This window comes from Octopus bimaculoides, chromosome 1, assembly GCF_001194135.2.
Source record: "Octopus bimaculoides isolate UCB-OBI-ISO-001 chromosome 1, ASM119413v2, whole genome shotgun sequence".
NCBI lineage: Eukaryota > Metazoa > Mollusca > Cephalopoda > Octopoda > Octopodidae > Octopus > Octopus bimaculoides.
In genome coordinates, this window is record NC_068981.1 from 1,051,922 (window position 1) to 1,069,550 (window position 17,629).

The following is a 17,629-nucleotide window of genomic DNA, read 5'->3' on the forward strand; positions in this document are numbered from 1 at the left end:
GTATAGATAGAAAGATGGAGGAAGACAGATAGATAAATAGATAGAAAGATAGATAGATAGATAGACAGATAGATAGATAGATAGAAAGATAGTCACGTCAGAATAATAGTAGACTTACTTGTAAAATAGGACGTGTGCGATATATATATATATATATATATATATATATACGACGGGCTCTTGTAGTTTCTGTCTACCAAATCCACTCACAAGGCTTTGGTCAGCCTGAGGTTATAGTAGGAGACACTTGCCCAAGGTGCCACGCAGTGGGACTGAACCTGGAACCATATAGTTGGTTAGCAAGCTACTTACCACACAGCCACTCCTGTGCCTATAGCTACTTACCACACAGCCATTCTTATATATACATATATATATATATCATCATCATCGTTATCGTTGATGTTTAACGTCCACTTTCCATGCTGGCATGGGTTGGACGGTTTGGCTGAGGGCTGGCAAACCAGAAGGCTGCATCAGACTCCAGTGTGATCAGGCAAAGTTTCTAAACCTGGATGCCCTTCCCAATACCAACCATTCCGAGAGTGTAGTCGGTGCTTTTTACGTGCAATGACAGGCTTCTTTAAGTTTCCATCTACCAAATCCACTCACAAGGCTTTGGTTGGCTCGAAGCTATAGTAGATGACACTTGCCCAAGGTGCCACACAGTAAAACTGAACCCGGAACCATGTGGTTGGTAAGCAAGCTTCTACCCACACGGCCATTCCCGCTTTTGTTATGCGACACAGGCATGGGTGCTTATGTGGCACTAACACAGGTGTTTTTTACCTGGCACCAGTACTTAAAGGGCCACCAAGTTGCTTTCAAGACCAGGACATCTCAGCTGGGAGAAGGAGAGGAACTGAGGTAAGTGGCCAGTGCCAGGCGAGGGGTTGGGGTCAGGGATAGCTGTCTTACTAGAGGAAAGACTTGGCAACCTAGGTAGGACAAGGAACCAGAGGGAGGTGGAGGGGAGAGAAAGGAAGGTGAAAGAAAGAAAGAAAGAGAGAGAGAAATAAGTGAATAACATACTTGTTGAGTTTATATCGGGAACAAATAAATGTAGCATTGATAACTTTGGTCTCCAGTTCCACACAACCAGCTGGCATGATTAACAATTCCCCGTCAGGACTGAAGGTCAACCGTCTGAAAAATGACCTCATTGTGTCATCGTGAAATATGCGACTGGATTTACATTTAGCGTCGGAATCATTAGACTGTGACAGTGAATTCATCTTGTAAATATCATGGACGAGGCATTGTTTCGCAACACTGAATACACGACAAGACCTGCACAGAAAATAAAACAATATTAAGATAAATAAAGAAATGGTTTTTTTCAGTATATTCCTAAAAAAATTGGTCTTGTACCATGTAAATTATTCCTTATATATTTCATAAGCTTTTACTTTAATTTATGTAAATTTATGCAGCCAGCTGTTATGATTTATGTAAATATATGCCAATTAGAGTTATAATTTATCTAAGTATATGCTGATTAGGATTATAATTTATGTAGCTAGACAAATATTAACAATAAAATTTTATTTCAAACTTGAACAATATCGTCCAAAGAATTTAATTAAGCAAACAAATACCAATATATGTTCTTGTTTCAGTCATTTGACCGTGGCCATGCTGGAGCACCGCCTTTAGGCGAATAAATCGACCTCAAGACTTATTCTTTCTATCGGTGGCACGTGAAAAATCATTCGAGCGAGGTCGTTGCCAGTGCCGCTCAACTGGCTCCTGTGCAGGTGGCACGTAAAAAACACCATTTTGAGCGTGGCCATTGCCAGTACCACCTGACTGGCCCTTGTGCCGGTGGCACGTAAAAGCACCCACTACCGGCATCCAGCTGTAGAAACTCTGCCAGATCAGATTGGAGCCTGGTGCAGCCATCTGGTTCACCAGTCCTCAGTCAAATCGTCCAACCCATGCAAGCATGGAAAGTGGACGTTAAATGATAATGATGATGATGATAATGGACTTTCAGAGCCATTTGACATTTAAAAAACCTTATATTATTAAGTTATGCTATGTTATGTTATAGCCTTATGCAAGATACGTCATCATCCTTGCACATGTTCAGTCCACTGCTGGATGAAGGCCTCAACATGGTCTCTCCACCAACCACAGTATCATGTTTTCCTCATTTCTGTTTGGTTGCCGAAGAATTTAACAAAGTCTTTATCATCATCATCATCATCATCAGCATCATTTAACGTCCACTTTCCATGGTGACATGGGCTGGACAGTTTGACTGGGGACTGGCAAACCAGGAGGCTGCACCAGGCTCCAATCTGATCTGGCAAGGTTTCTACAGCTGGATGCCCTTCCCAATGCCAACCACTCCGAGTGTGTACTGGGTGCTTTTTATGTGCCACTGGCATGGGGACCAGTCAGGTGCCACTGGCATCAACCACTCTCAGATGGTGCTTGTTACGTACCACCAGTACAGGAGCCAGTCAGGCAGAACAGGCATCGACCACTCTCAGATGGTGCCTTTTACATGCCAGGGGCACGGGTGCCAGTCAGGTGGCATTGGTATCAGCCAGGACAACAATTTCACTTGACTCAACAGGTCTAATATTATTAGTAATTGTGTAAAAAAGAAACTGCTAAAATATTTCATACAATTCTATATTTAAGAGATGAAGAATTATGTACATTATTTACATTTGACAGATATTTGTCACTAACTTGTTTGTGTTAACAACAAACAAGATGAGGACAAATATCCATCAAATGTAAATAATGTAAGTAATGAAAATATTTCATGTATTGTAGAAGTGTAACCAATTTATTCTGACTCCACAGCCCTGGAAGAAAAAATTAGACAGCATACCTATCTGTACTCATTGTAGCAATAAATTCATTCAGGGGATCCCAACTCACTCCTTGGACAAAACTTTTATGTTCTTTAAATATACAAACTTTTTGATCTGCAAAAAAAGTCATAAAACACAAACCATTATTTCTGGAACTTTCAAAAGATTTCAAACAAAAGAAAACAAAGAATAATTTTTCATGTAATTAATAACCCTAGTTTACATCGTTACAGTTAATTAATGTAATTTATAATCTCAGTGGCCTTGAGGCTAAACGGCTTGCTTCCAAACCATGTGGTTCTAGGTTCAATCACATTATGTGGCTCCTTGGGCAAGTGTCTTCAACTATAGCCACGGGTTGATCAATGCCTTGTGAGCGATTTCGCAGACAGAAACTGTGTGGAAGCCCATCTAGAGTTAACAACACCAGCCTGAAACCCCTTTTTGTCCAAAATATCAATCTCCTAACAACTGTTCAGAAACGTGCAACCAGACGAAAACCCACCACCAGGCATCTACCATAATCTGAACAGCTTGCTTCTCTGGTCATGGACACAACAAAGCTCTGATGCCTGGCAACTGACTTGGTAGACACCCACAAGATTATCCGCCACTTTTCCCACACAAAACTTTGGCACCTTTTTTTTAATTCTGTATGTCTAACACTTGTGGACATGCTTACAAAATCAGAAAACAACACAGCACCACCCATGACCTTTGGAAACACATTTTCACACTCTGAATTGCTGAAGCATGGAATAAACTACCCATATCAGTTGTTAGCTGTTGGGACTCTACATCTTTCAGGACTTCCGTGCTTCCTTAAATTCTGGAAACGCTACACGTGATGCTCCTTTTTTCATTATGACTCATTTACTGTTCACTTTCCTGTTTTTTTTTGTGCATTATTCTGTGCACTTTTGGCAACCTTTCTCTGATATGCTGTAGTGCACCTGAGCACTGCATACAATAAGTTCATTATTACTATTACTATTACGTATAAATGAGTGTAATCTTGTCGTGACATCAGGCAATGGTTGTAAATGAATACGATTGTCATACAAGTGAAGCTGTTTATTTCCAGTCTTACACAAAAAAAAAAACACGTCTGGTTATATGGAAATATAACCTTGATTGGAAACAAGTGATGGTTGGCAACAGGAAGGGTATCCAACTGTAAAAACATCTGCCTCAACAAACTGTCTGGCGCATGCAAGTTTGAAAAATTTGAATGTTGAGCGATGATGTCACATCATTACAAGTACTTAAATACAAAAATGAAATTTCCAACCGACTTTCAGATTACCAAATCCTTTACTTCATTCCTTCAAAACCACCCCATTCATAGTGTATCAAGGACTACATTATTTAATGTGTCTTAGGCTGATTCTAAAGCATTTGGGTTGCTATTTCTAACAAGTCGAGCGACCGTGAGCCGTTTCAATGTCGTATAATTGATAGGAGTCAACGTTTTACAAGAGTTACCTCCCTTAGCTTAAAGTTTTACTAATTTATTTAGTGGTTCTTTTATCTTTTTCAATCATTAGACTGCGGCCATGCTGGGGCACCGTCCAGGAGAATTATAGTCGAACGAAATGATACCAGTACTTACTTTTTTTAAGCCTGGTACTTAATCTTTTGTCGCATCGCTAAGCTACAGGGACGTAAATACACCAACTCCGGTTATCAAGCAGTAGGGCAAGACAAACAGAAACAACCACACACACACAAACACGTGTATATACATATACATACACATACATATACATACACATACATATATATACATACATATACATACATACAAGCATATATACACATACACATACATACAAGCATATATATATACATATATATACATACATACACACACAAATATATATATATATACACACACATACATACATACATACATACACATATCTACAACAGGCTTCTTTCAGTTTCTGCCTACCAAATCCATTCACTAGGCTTTGGTCGGCTATAAAATAAGACACTTGCTCAAGGTGCCACACAGTGGGACTGAACCCAGAACCATGCGGTTGGGAAGCAAACCTCTTACTACACACCCACGGTAAAAGAAACCAATAAAATAAAGAACCGGGATCGATTTGTTCAAAAGAAACTCCTTTAAGGTGTTTTCCCCAGCAGGGCCGCAATCCAATGAATGAAACAGGGTCAAAAACTAAAAGCAAATGCTAAATTATTCCACCTAATCCAAGGAGAATTCCAAAGCCAAAACATTTGTTTGGACAATAAACCAATTAGTAGCAACAAGAACAACAAGAATCCATTTGGTGAATGAAGCTGCCACGGAAAGACAACAAGCTGGCAGAAACGATATCACATTCTGAATTCAAATTCTGTCGAGGTCGACTTAGCCTTTCATCCTTTTGGGGTCAATAAATTAAGTACCAGCTGTGTACTGGGGTCGATCTAATCGACTGGCCCCCTCCCCAAAAATTTTGGAGCTTGTGCCTAGAGTAGAAAACAATATTGTATAAACATCAACCGATTTTGATTATGATTGAAAGACAATATAATATATTAAATATATATTCTTTTACCATCCTTGGTACAAGGGTCCAGGCTATTTGCTTCAGCAAGGAGAGTTGGCCAATTTAGCGGCTTCCATATCATTGACCAAATGTTCATTAGTACTGTTAATGAGGTTAAGAAAAGAATGAGGTTGCCATAGAGAGAAGGGGTGGGCGAGGGTGAGATAAAAGAAGGTTCCTACCTTTTGTTACATCCCATATAATGGCACTGTTATCGACAGACCCTGACACAATGAAACGGCTGTCAGCTGACCAACACAAATCGTAGATATCTTCAAGATGACCCCTGCAAATGAAAGACAATGTTTGTTGGTCCTTATTCTCAACATCGATAAATGAAAAAAATCTGTTTAACAACAGAGAACATTAGCAAATGAACGGCTTTAACATTCCATAAACATTGGTCGATGAACAACATTAACACTGAACATGGGTAGATTATTGTTAACACTCCATGAACAATAACACTTCATAAACACTGAAGCCCATCATGTGTTACATGTGTGTCTGTACATGTCTGTACATGTGTGTGTCTCTCTCTCTCTCCCTTTCTCTCTTTATCTTAACATCACATTTTAGTTGTAAATGAGTGTCACTCATATTTCCAATATTCTGTGGAAACTTGTCTGGCCATAGGGAAATATTATTTTGCTTGGAAAGAGATAAGGTTTGGCAACAGGAAGGGAATCTTGCCTTAGATTCCATCTGACCCATGCAAGCATGGAAAAGTGGACATTAAATGACGACAGACGCTAGATAATTGAGAGTGCAAGGATATGAAAACAAATAATGTCACAGAAAGTGAGGCTTATACATAAATAAGTGTGTGGTGTGTGTATCATCATCATCATCATCATTTAACGTCCATTTTCCAAGCTGGCATGGGTTGGACGGTTTGACCGGGACTGATAAGCTGAGGAGTTCCACCAGACTTCAGTCTAATTTGGCATGGTTTCTATGGCTGGATGCCCTTCCTAACATCAAGCACTCCAAGAGTGTAACAAGAGCATTTTCCACGCCACCAGCATGGGTGCCGTTTACGTGACACTGGCAACGGCCAGGACTACAATTTCACTTGGTCTGACAAGTCTTCTCAAGCACAGCATATTCTTTTCTACTCTAGGCACAAGGCCCGGAATTCTGGGGGGAGGAGGCCAATCAATTACATTGACCCCAGTACACAACTGGTACTTAATTTATCAACCCCGAAAGGACAAAAGGAAAAGTCCGACTTCAGCAGAATTTGAACTCAGAACGTTAAGACAGATGACATTTCTGCCAGCTCACTGCCTTTCAAGCACAGCATATTGCCAAGGGTCTTGGGCACTTGTTGCCGCCCCCATGAGGCCCAACATTCGAAGGTCATGCTTTTCCATCTCATCCTCACCTAGACCTTTTCTTGAACTCTGCCAGCAGTGAACTCCTAAATCTTTAATCATGAGACATCAATCACAAAACAAGGGACTATTAACCCCTTTTTTTTTATTAACTCACCTCAAAACCTTATGTAGAAGCCAAGTCTCCTTATTGTCTTCTTCTTCTTCCTGAAATATGTTTCCAACATTTGCAGAAAGGGTATCACCCATCTTCCATATAATGACGAAAGCATCTGCAAAACAGGAAAAAACATCAATAAAATGCACAAATATATCTGTGGCTGTGTGGTAAGAAGCTTGCTTCCCAACCACATGGTTGCAGGTTCAGTCCCAGTGCGTGGCACCTTGGCCAATTGTCTTGGGCTGACCAAAGACTTGTGAGTGGATTTGGTAGACAGAAACTGAAAGAAGCCGGCAAGCTGAAAGAAACTGAAAGGCGGTGAGCTGGCAGAGTGGTTAGCAGACCGGGTGAAACGCTCAGCGGTATTTCATCTGTCTTTATGTTCTGAGTTCAAATTCCGCCGAGGTTGACTTTACCTTTCATCCTTTCGGGGTCGATGAAATAAGTACCAGTTACACACTGGGGCTGATGTAATTGACTTAATCTCTTTGTCTGTTCTTGTCAGTCCCCTCTATGTTTAGCGTGCAAGGTGGAATGCTTAGCAATACTCCGTCTGTCTTTACAGGAGAGCTTTTTACGTGGCATCAGCACCTTTTACAAGGCACCATCTGAAAACAAGTTTGTATCATATTACCAGGGTACCGCAGGCAGGTTGGTTGGTACCAAGAGGTTAAAGTGATCTTAGCTAAAGCCTTCCACCAAAATTTCAACTTGATGTATGTTCTAAACATCAGATAAACTGACAAAGTGAGTTTACCAAATCCTTCATTGTTTTGAATATTAATTGAAATAAAGGAAATACATCTGAACAGAAGTCTTGTAGCAAAAGGGTTGAAGTGATTTAAGTAAAAACCTATTAAAAATTCACTGCCAGTGCCGCCTGACTAGCTCCCATGCTGGTGGCACATAAAAAGCACCATTCGAGCGTGGTCGTTGTCAGTGCCACTTAACTGGCTCCGATGCTGGTGGCACATAAAAAGCACTATTTGAGCATAGTTGATGTCAGCGCCGCCTAACTGGCTCCTGTGCCGGTGGCATGTAAAAAGCAGCATATGAGTGTGGTTGACGCCAGTGCCAGCTGACTGGCTCCCATGCTGTGGCACATAGAAAGCACCATTTGAGAGTGGTCGTTGCCAGTGCCGCCTAACTGGCCCTCGTGCCGGTGGCATGTAAAAAGCACCCACTACACTCTAGGAGTGGTTGGCGTTAGGAAGGGCATCCAGCTGTAAAAACTCTGCCAGATCAGATTGGAGCCTGGTGCAGACTTCTGGCTCACCAGTCCTCTGTCAAACTGTCCAACCCATGCCAGCATGGAAAGCAGACGTTAAACGACGATGATGATGATGATGATGTTGTTAATTTATATTCCAAACATCATCTTAATGATGCCAAAGTCATTTCAGTAAATTCTTTATTATTTCCAAAAGTAATAAAAACAAAGACATTGTCTTTCAAGAGAAATACTGTGGAAACAAAAGCTTTAGAAGCCAGCATTGTTGCTAAGTACACACCATTAGCAAGTCAATATCTCTGCAATTTACTTCCGAATGGAAAACAGGTCACTGAGGACAAAGTGCTGTTGTCAAGGTTTACAGCACAATGCTATCAAAAGAAAACCAACTGTTAAGTCCCCAGAAGGGATAACAAGAACATTAACACCAACATCGGTTTAACTCTTCAGCATTCAGATTATCTGTCAAATGTAATCCTCGTTTTTTCACATTTAAAAAAAAATTAATCATGCATTTTTCATGGGTTTGAGATTGCAATGATCATCCTCATCATCTAACATCCGCTTTCCATGCTAGCATGGGTTGGACGATTTGACTGGGGACTAGCGAACCGGATGGCTACACCAGACTCCCATCTGATCTGCTAGAGTTTCTACAGCTGGATGCCCTTCCTAACACCAACCACTCTGAGAGTGTAGTGGGTGTTTTACGTGCCACCTGCACGAAGGCCAGTCAGGCGGTACTGGCAACAGCCACGCTCAAAATGGTGTTTTTTACATGCCACCTGCACAGGAGTCGGTCCAATGTTTTGTTCACATGCCACCGACACAAGTGCCAGTAAGTGACTGTTTATTTTTAGAATGACATTGTAGGGTAGGTGTAAGAGGCTGGACCTGGCCAGCTTGAATATAAAACAGGGATAATAGTTTGGCTGGATATGGCCAGTTTAAATGTTAATGGGTGAATATCTAAAGTGATAGTATGTTGTCAACTTAATGTGACAGTCCCATGAAAGGGAAGAATGCTACTGTTATTTAGCCCTAGGAAACACCATTTCCTGTGTCCTTATGTTTTCAGAGTGGAGATAAGCACCTCCACCCAGCAAAGCCATTATCCAGAGACTAGTTTCAGAGTCATTGCTCATCATCAGTATGGAGTAGCTTGGCTTGCTAGCTGTCAATGCCTATCCACCTTTGAAAACATATTTCAAGTGAAATACATTCACTGATTTTTGAAAATAGAAATAATACATTTCTAAATCTCTCAGAGAGATTTATGCAGTAGCAGCACAATAAAGTGATAGTATGTTGTCAACTTAATGTGACAGTCCCATAAAATGTGTTTCCTAGGGCTAAATAACAGTAGCATTCTTCCCTTTCATGGGACATTAAGTTGACAACATACTATCACTTTATTGTGCTGCTACTGCATAAATCTCTCTGAGAGATTTAGAAATATATTATCTCTAGGTCCATGTCTATTCTTCCATGTTTGCATGGGTCAGACGGAGATCAACAAGGTAGATTTCCTATACCTGGATGACCTTCCTGTAGCCAACTCCCGCCTGCAACCAAGCAAGGTAACATTTACTCCATGGCCAGATATGCTTTTGTAGGATGTTTGGAATGAGTGGCATTCATTTAGAACAAGGGTTCTCAACCTTTATTTACCAATGGACCCCTTTCATGTCGATCTTACTCTCGTGGACTCCTACCCTAATGCTAGCTAAAGTCCTCTACAAAAATAACTGGGGAAAATATTCGTGTGTGTGTGTGCACACATGTATGCATATCTTCATCATTTAACATCTGTTTTCCATGCTGGCATGGGTTGGACAGTTTGACAGTAGCTGGCAAAGTCAGGAGCCACGCCAGGTGCTGTAGTCTGTTTTGGGCTTGGTTTCTACAACTGGATGCCCTTCCTAATGCCAACCACTCCAAAGCCAAAACATTTGTTCGGACAATAAACCAATTAATGTCAACAAGAACAACAATTCATTTTGTGAATGAGGTTGCTATAGAAAGGCGGTGAGCTGACAGAAACGTTAGCACACCAGGCAAAATGCTTAGCGGTATTTCGTCTGTTTTTACGTTCTGAGTTCAAATTCCGCTGAGGTCGACTTTGCCTTTCATGCTTTTTACATTGCACCATCACCAGTGCTTTTTATGTATATAAACATATATTTATTTAGGCTAATTGGTGTTAGGAAGGGCACCCAGCCTTAGAGACCATGCCAAAACAAACGTGGAGCTTGAATAGTTCTTCAGCTGGTCAGCTCTTGTCAAACCAGCCAACCCATGCCAACATGGAAAATGAACGTATGACAATGACAATGATGATGATGATGATGATGATGGTTGCTATTCCTTTCGTTTTCCTCCAGTTTCACTTCTGATTTCTCTTAATTCCCAAAGGAATTTTTTTTCACCAAAATCTTGGTTAACTGTTTTATTGGTATTTTTTAAAATTTGTTTCTTTCTCTTGCAATATTTTCTTTCAAAGCAAAACTCTTTTCATGGACTCGTAAAATATTACCTTGGACCTGCTCCAGTTTACCATTTTTGGTGGGGTTAAGCACCCCACGCCCATTCAAATTTTAATATGGGTCCCCGGGAATAATATGGACCCTGGCTGAAAAGCAAATTTACAACAATCACATGTTTTAAAACAAGTAGATACAAACACATACATACATACACACACTAACACACACACACACACAATAGGCTTCTTTCAGTTTCCATTTACCAAATCCACTCACAAGGCTTTGGTAGACCTAGGGCTATAGAAGACACTTGCCCAAGGTGCCCCAAAGCTTCAAAAAAGCCAACAACTTCATACTAGCAGATATTCCTGTATCTTTCTTCCATCAAAGCAAAATGGTAAATGGTTCTTACCATCTCCACCTGAAGCCATCAATTCACCTGAAAGAAGAAATATTAAAGAGTTAACCATGTTTTAGAAATTGTACTAATTAAACAAATATAACAAAATGAGGTCTCACCTCCACTACTAACTTAGATAACCTAAATAATGGAAGCTATCAACTACTTCAAACTTGCCCTGCTGGCAGTTGATGGAGTCTATTTTCTGCCCACTTTCAGTGTTTATAGTACCTGTGCATCTTCCGCACACAAAAGCTAGTTTCCTTGCTAACTTTCCTCTGATATTGCTGCACCTTTTATGTGTCCAAAGCTTACACTGGGTGCATCTTATGGAGTTTCCTACCTCACCTTTTTCTACAGATTGAGCAGGGAGGGCCATCTACCTGAAGGGATTTGTGAGTTGTCTGCAGGGTGCGGCCTTCCAGCTGGCCAGCCCTGGTCAAACTGTCCAACTCCAGACGTTAAATGATGATGATGATGATGATGATGATGATGTCAATAGTAGTGAGGACACCAACCCTGGTCTATAATATATGTGGCCCAGAGATATACAAAATGCTTGCCTAAGGTGTCACACAGTGGAATTGAACTCAAAACTATGTGGTTGGAAAGCAAACTTTTTAACCACACAGCTACACCTGCACCTTCTTCACACTCTTAAGAAAGGTATGAACACTACACAATCCCACTTGTACTTTGAAAACACTGATTCATAAGAAATCAAAAATTATTTTCAATTCCAAATGACATTACACTCCAGAATACAAAAGAAACTAGTTTCAAAAACTTACCATCTGGGGAAAAACGAACAACATTCACCGATTTTGTGTGTCTTTTAAGATTAGATAAGAATTCTATGGCGACCTTTGAAGAATTGTCAACCTTCACTTGCCAAATCTGAAAGAAAGAAAACAAAAATTATTTATATTATTTATATTGGACGGATATTTGTCCTCATCTTGTTTGTTGTTAACACAATGTTTCGGCTGATATACCCTCCAACCTTTGTCAGGTGTCCTGGTAAAACTTTGAACCCAACCCTGGGTTCTCGTTCCTATCTGCCTACACCTGCTTCACAATGAGAAAGGCTATTTCACTAAAATCTTCATTATTTTCAAAATTATTCAAAACAAAGGCAGAGCATTTCAACAGAAATATGGCAACGAAAGGATTTAAACATGGGAGATGATTATTTAGACAAATATACTGCAAAAAAGACTTACCCTGACAAATTTATCCACTCCAGCAGTGGCCAAACGTTGGATTGCGTGATTCCCTGGCTGGAAATCAACTGAGTAAACAGGGTCACGTTCATGCCAAGAGATTTCTGGGGTCACAACCTTCATCTGAAAGTGGAGAAGAAAAAAGATACACAATCGTAACACTCTTATAAAATCACCATCATTGTCATCATTTAGCATTCGTTGGCATGGGTTGGACGGTTTGGTCAGGGTTGGAAAGCTGAGGGGGCTGCACTAGACTCCGGTTTGACTTGGCATGCCCTTCCTAACGCCAACCAATTAACACTGTACCGGGTGCTTTTTATGTAGCACCAAGTGAGGTTGCCAAGTATTTCGCTAAACAAGACCCACAACCAAGGGGACAGTTTTGAGGGATGTAGCTTTATACCAGGTGATGAGAGATTCATGATACTGACTCATAAAACAAAACACCCTTCAAATGTCAGGCAATATGCTGTGCTTGAGAACACCCGTGACCGATGGCAATGTTGTGTAACTGGCACCCATGCCGGTGGGGCATAAAAGGCACCGTTCGAACATTGAGCCCCATGGAGGCAGTGACAGGAGACTGGATATTAGGACAAAATCCCGCCAGAGAAATTTTACATGAAAATATCAACTTGGAAATCTTTAAAATTTCTTTTTTTATAAAATTTCACATTTTTATTGTAATGAAAGAATATCCTGGGGGATTATGTACTTGTACCGGTGACTGAGGCCTTCGGTAATATACCATGCTTGAGAAGACCTGTCAAGCCAAGTAAGATGGTAGTCGTGGCCAATACTGGTGTTAGGTAAGTAGCACGTAGAAAGCACCAGCTAGAGTGGTTGGCATTAGGAAGAGCTCCAGTCGCAGAAAAGCATGCCAAATCAGATTGGAACCTGGTGCAGTTCTCCACCTTACCAGTTTTCAATCAAACCATCCAACCCATGCCAGCGTGCAAAATGGACATTAAATGATGAGAGAAATATAAACACATCTTTATGTAGAGGAGATATATGGCTACCTCCAGCTGGAAAAATAAAGATAGTGGTGAAAGGGTCTCAGGGTGTATCCTTGCTAAAAGGAGAAAGTTATTTAACGTTTTCTTCTGTGATGTCACACATAAGTTCTATAATCTACAGATTTCCAGCCATGACCACAACATTTTTTTATGTCTATCCATTACTACATTATCCAATGAGTCATCATCATCCTTTAATGTCTGTTGTCCATGCTGGTATGGGTTGGATGGTTTGACCAGGGCTGGCATGCTGGACCAGGCTCCAGTCTGATTTGGCAGAGTTTCTACAGCTGGATGCTCTTCCTAACGCCAACCACTTTACAGAGTGTAATGGGTGCTTTTATGTGCCACCGGCACGGGTGCCATTTGCATGACACCGGTATCTGCCGCGACTGCAAATTTGCTCAGCTTGATGGGTCTTCTTCTCAAGCACAACATAATGCCAAAGGTCTTGGTCATTGCCTCCATGAGGCCCAACACTCAAAAGGATCTCAGCCACTTTGCCTCCGTGAGGCCCAGTGCTCAAATGGTGCTCTTTACATGTCAGCATGGGTGCCAATTACGACACCAACATCAGCCATGACTATGATTTCACTTGGCTTCACAGGTTTTCTCAAGTATAGTATATCTCCAAAGGTCTCGGTCACTAGTCATTGCCTCAGTGAGGCCCAAAGTTCAAAGATCATCCTTCACCACTTCGTCCCATCTCTTCCTGGGTCTACCTCTTCCACAGGTTCCCTCCACAGTTAGAGATCGGCACTTCTTTAATTTAAGAGAACTGGGATTTGAAATTTGTCTGCTATTTCTAGCAAACCAAGTGACCACATTGAAGCTCGTCTAATATAAGCCCAAATCAGTTGAGCAAATCCTATTAATTATAGGCATTCCAACCATAACCATCCAGTATTTTATGTATATATCAGAGACTATATTATATGCATTACTTGTTTGTTTGTTTGTTTTCCCCCCGCCCACATAATTCTCATCAGATCAGAATTAATTATTCTATTTATCTTGCACGAAAACTAATAGCAATAACAATAATGGTTTCTGATTTAGGTATAATGGTCAGCATATTTGAAGAAAGCTTTTTAGACGGTGTCATTGACCCCAGGAATTAATACTTTATCGATACCCGAGGAATCAAATAGCAATAACAATCCTTTCTACTATAAGCAAGACGTCTGAAAATCTGGAAGGGTAGGCGATTACATCGACCCCAGTGCTCAACTGGTCCTTATCCCCAAAAGGATGAAAGAAGGTAAAGTCGATCTCGGAAGAACTTGAAGCCGGAAGAAGTGTCGGTAAAGATTTTGTTCAGTTTTTTGCTAACGATTCTACCAAAGATAGAAATTACGAAATTCATTTATTTCTGTCCAGTCATTTCTATCATATTAATTATTTAGTATATTTTTAAGAAGAGATTTTTTTTTTTTTGTTTCTACGAACTTTTCAAACAATCAATGAGTGAACACTATGTAAGTAGGTAAATTCATGGAAGTATTTATTTATATTAGTATACCATCCTATGTAAAGGATTTCAAATTCAATTATTCAGACAAGTAGGGAGTCTAAAAAGCAGTCTCTCGCTAGCAAAAGACTTACATTTAAAACTTTACAATGAAAATAGTTTCATAATGAAACATTTTGTTTAGACACATCATACCAAAAAATTGAAAACATTTCGCTAAAGAAAAAATACTCAATTATCCTCAGGTTAATTCATTATCAGTACACACAAATCGTAAAATTCCTTTAGATATTTAAACAAGTTAATAGCATCGTCAATACACCAAAATAAAAAGGAATATCTGAAATATATTTAGAAATAAAAAGAAAAAGTTTGTACACAATACATCACTGCGATTTGTAAAATGCATTAATAAAGCAAAGCTTTTCCTTTTCATAACGAACAATTAATTACCATATTCATATAAAAAGTTATTTATTTTACATTAATGGTTTCTCGTTAATTATATTAAGCGTTATTGTAGAAATATGTTCACCTTGTCTTTCAGAACCGTCACAAGTTTCGGGTCGCGCGAAGATACAAACTTTGGACATAAAATTGATTTGGCGCGAAAAATTTCCCACAATCCTTTACGGTGGCCTTTATAAATTCCTGCTTGTATTAGCAGCAGCAGCAGCTTTTTCTTGTATTCGCGATGGTACCCTGATAGTATTGGCGATAGTATTAGGTGGTGGAGTCTGTTCGTAGAGGTTATAGTGGAACGGCGGAGTTTCGGATCAGGATGTCCACATAAGTTGGAATTTCTCTGTTTTGACGGGGAATTTTCCAATTTTTTTCCCTCAAATGATGGAGATCCGGGCATTTTTTTATGAAAAGAAGTTTTCAAAGATTATGGAACTTGCTTGTAGTTGGTGGAACCTGCCTGTGATACTTCTTATACAATACGGATACCGATGAACGGTTCTTGCCTTGGCCATCTCCCTCTTTTTCTTTTTCAGTTTATACTCCATTGTCATGAGTCCTTCCTTTTTCCAGCAACGTTGGGAAGTTATTCGGCTGTTATTTCTAACTGATTGTGTGACCACCTTCAACCACAGAGGAAACCACTACATAGTCGTTTGAGCAGCTAGAAATAGCAGCCAAATTGCCGTACATCTTACTATCTTAAAAGAGAAAAGACACAGATAATATATTCCTAGATATACAAAATCACGGTTGTTTCCACCGTGATTTTGTATAGGCGCTTCGGTCATGACCATCCTGACATTTCCTAATAATGAGTACATAGGAAGACTACAGTATCGAATGACTTCTTTTTAATCCGTACGATGTGATTAAGGTAAATCTGGCTGTCATTTCTAGCAAGTATATCAACCACTTAGAACATCCTTCTCTAACAACACGCGTTGTGGTTGTTGCTGTTGTTCAAATCCCAAATCAGTCCTGATCGAGCTATCAGCGATCAAAGACGTTCCAACCGTGACCACTTTGTCTTAGTGATATGACTAGGACTATTATTATCCAATGTGGCCTTCAGTTAAAAGAATATAGTCTAGTTAGAAGAGGGGCTTGGGTGTTATTTCTAGCAAGGGAAGCGACCACGTATGAACTCTCTTGTTAGCGTGGTATTGATGGAATCCCTTAACACGACTTCAGCAAGTATGAAGTCTCTGCTTCACTGCGGAGTTGTAATAAGGACGAGACTGGCTTGTTCTGGAAGAAGGTGCCTTCCAGAACGTACATCATGAAGGACGAAGCCAGAACCACAGGATTTAAGGCACAGAAGGACAGAGTGATGCTAATTATGTGTAGCAATGCTGCTGGTTTCATGATGAAATCAGGACTTATCTACTAGTCCGCGAACATGAGGGCCTTCAAAAGTAAGAATAAAAACCCACTGTTTGTCCACTGGATGCACAACTCCAAGGCCTGGATTACCAAAAGTCTAAGTTTGAATCGGTTCCACTAATGCTTCATCCCTCAAGCCAAAGAATACCTCCAAAATGTTTGCATGAAATTCAAGGTGTTGCTTGTTATGGATAATGTTGTTGGTCACTCTTCGGATGTGAATCACGAGGGAATCTAAGTCAAGTTCCTTCCTGCCAACACCACCTCCCTCATCCAGCCTATGGATCTGTGCCTTCAATGTGCTTTACACTCGGAACTCTCTCCTACACCTTGTGGACGCAATGGATTCGGACGACAATATTTACTAAGAGGAACACTGGCGTAACTTCACGATCGCTACGTGCCTGTCAGTCATCCGCGCTGCTCTTAAAGACATGAAAAAAGAAACCCTCATCGCATGCTGGAAGAAAGTGTGGCCAGAGTGTGTCCAGGACTACGAGGGCTTCTCACCTGAAAATGTTCAGCACGAGGCTGTCAACAATGCGGTGAAACTGGCAAAGGTACTTGGTGGCGAAGGTTTTGACGACATCACGCAAGATGGGGTCAACGACCTCATCGATGCCCACGCTGAAACCCTGACAGAGGAAGATTTGCTGGAGTTAACGAAGTCTGCCAGCGAAGAGGAGGAGGAAGCACCAGATCCAGAGGAAAAGGAGTATAGGAAAGTTGGTTATACGTCATTAGATGTATACCTGACTTTCCTATATAAAATTAAGATATTAAACGGAACGCTGAACTCCAGACTATCAACTTAAACAACACTTTATTTAGGTGGTAAATATATTCATCTTTAGTTCTTGTTGTTACAGCTTCTCTGTGTATGAGCATAGTTGTTGGGACGTTGTTATGTAGATGTGAGCGAGCTGTCGAGTGTAAGTCCGAAAGATGGAGAGTGACAGCTATACACGTAAAGAGACTGTCTCCAGGCTGGAATGTTGGAGACACTGCTTGATACGTCCATGCTCTATTGCTGGCCAGCAAGAAAGAGACTGTCTCCAGGTT

The 17,629-nt window shown here is 40.5% G+C and overlaps 1 protein-coding gene across 1 annotated transcript in view; it reads right to left on the minus strand.

The window, feature by feature from the left end:
* LOC106878066 (chromatin assembly factor 1 subunit B) overlaps positions 1–15,387 on the minus strand; it is a 30,570-nt gene extending 15,183 nt beyond the window's left edge. The window contains exons 1-8 of the mRNA XM_014927160.2: positions 15,255–15,387; positions 12,227–12,349; positions 11,795–11,900; positions 11,016–11,042; positions 6,884–6,998; positions 5,572–5,675; positions 2,849–2,945; positions 1,033–1,290 (exon numbers count right to left, since the gene is read on the minus strand). Of these exons, the coding sequence (XP_014782646.1) occupies positions 1,033–1,290; positions 2,849–2,945; positions 5,572–5,675; positions 6,884–6,998; positions 11,016–11,042; positions 11,795–11,900; positions 12,227–12,349 (830 nt within the window). The 5' untranslated portion in view covers positions 15,255–15,387. The remainder of the gene's footprint in view (positions 1–1,032; positions 1,291–2,848; positions 2,946–5,571; positions 5,676–6,883; positions 6,999–11,015; positions 11,043–11,794; positions 11,901–12,226; positions 12,350–15,254) is intronic.
* Positions 15,388–17,629: the final 2,242 nt, after the last annotated feature.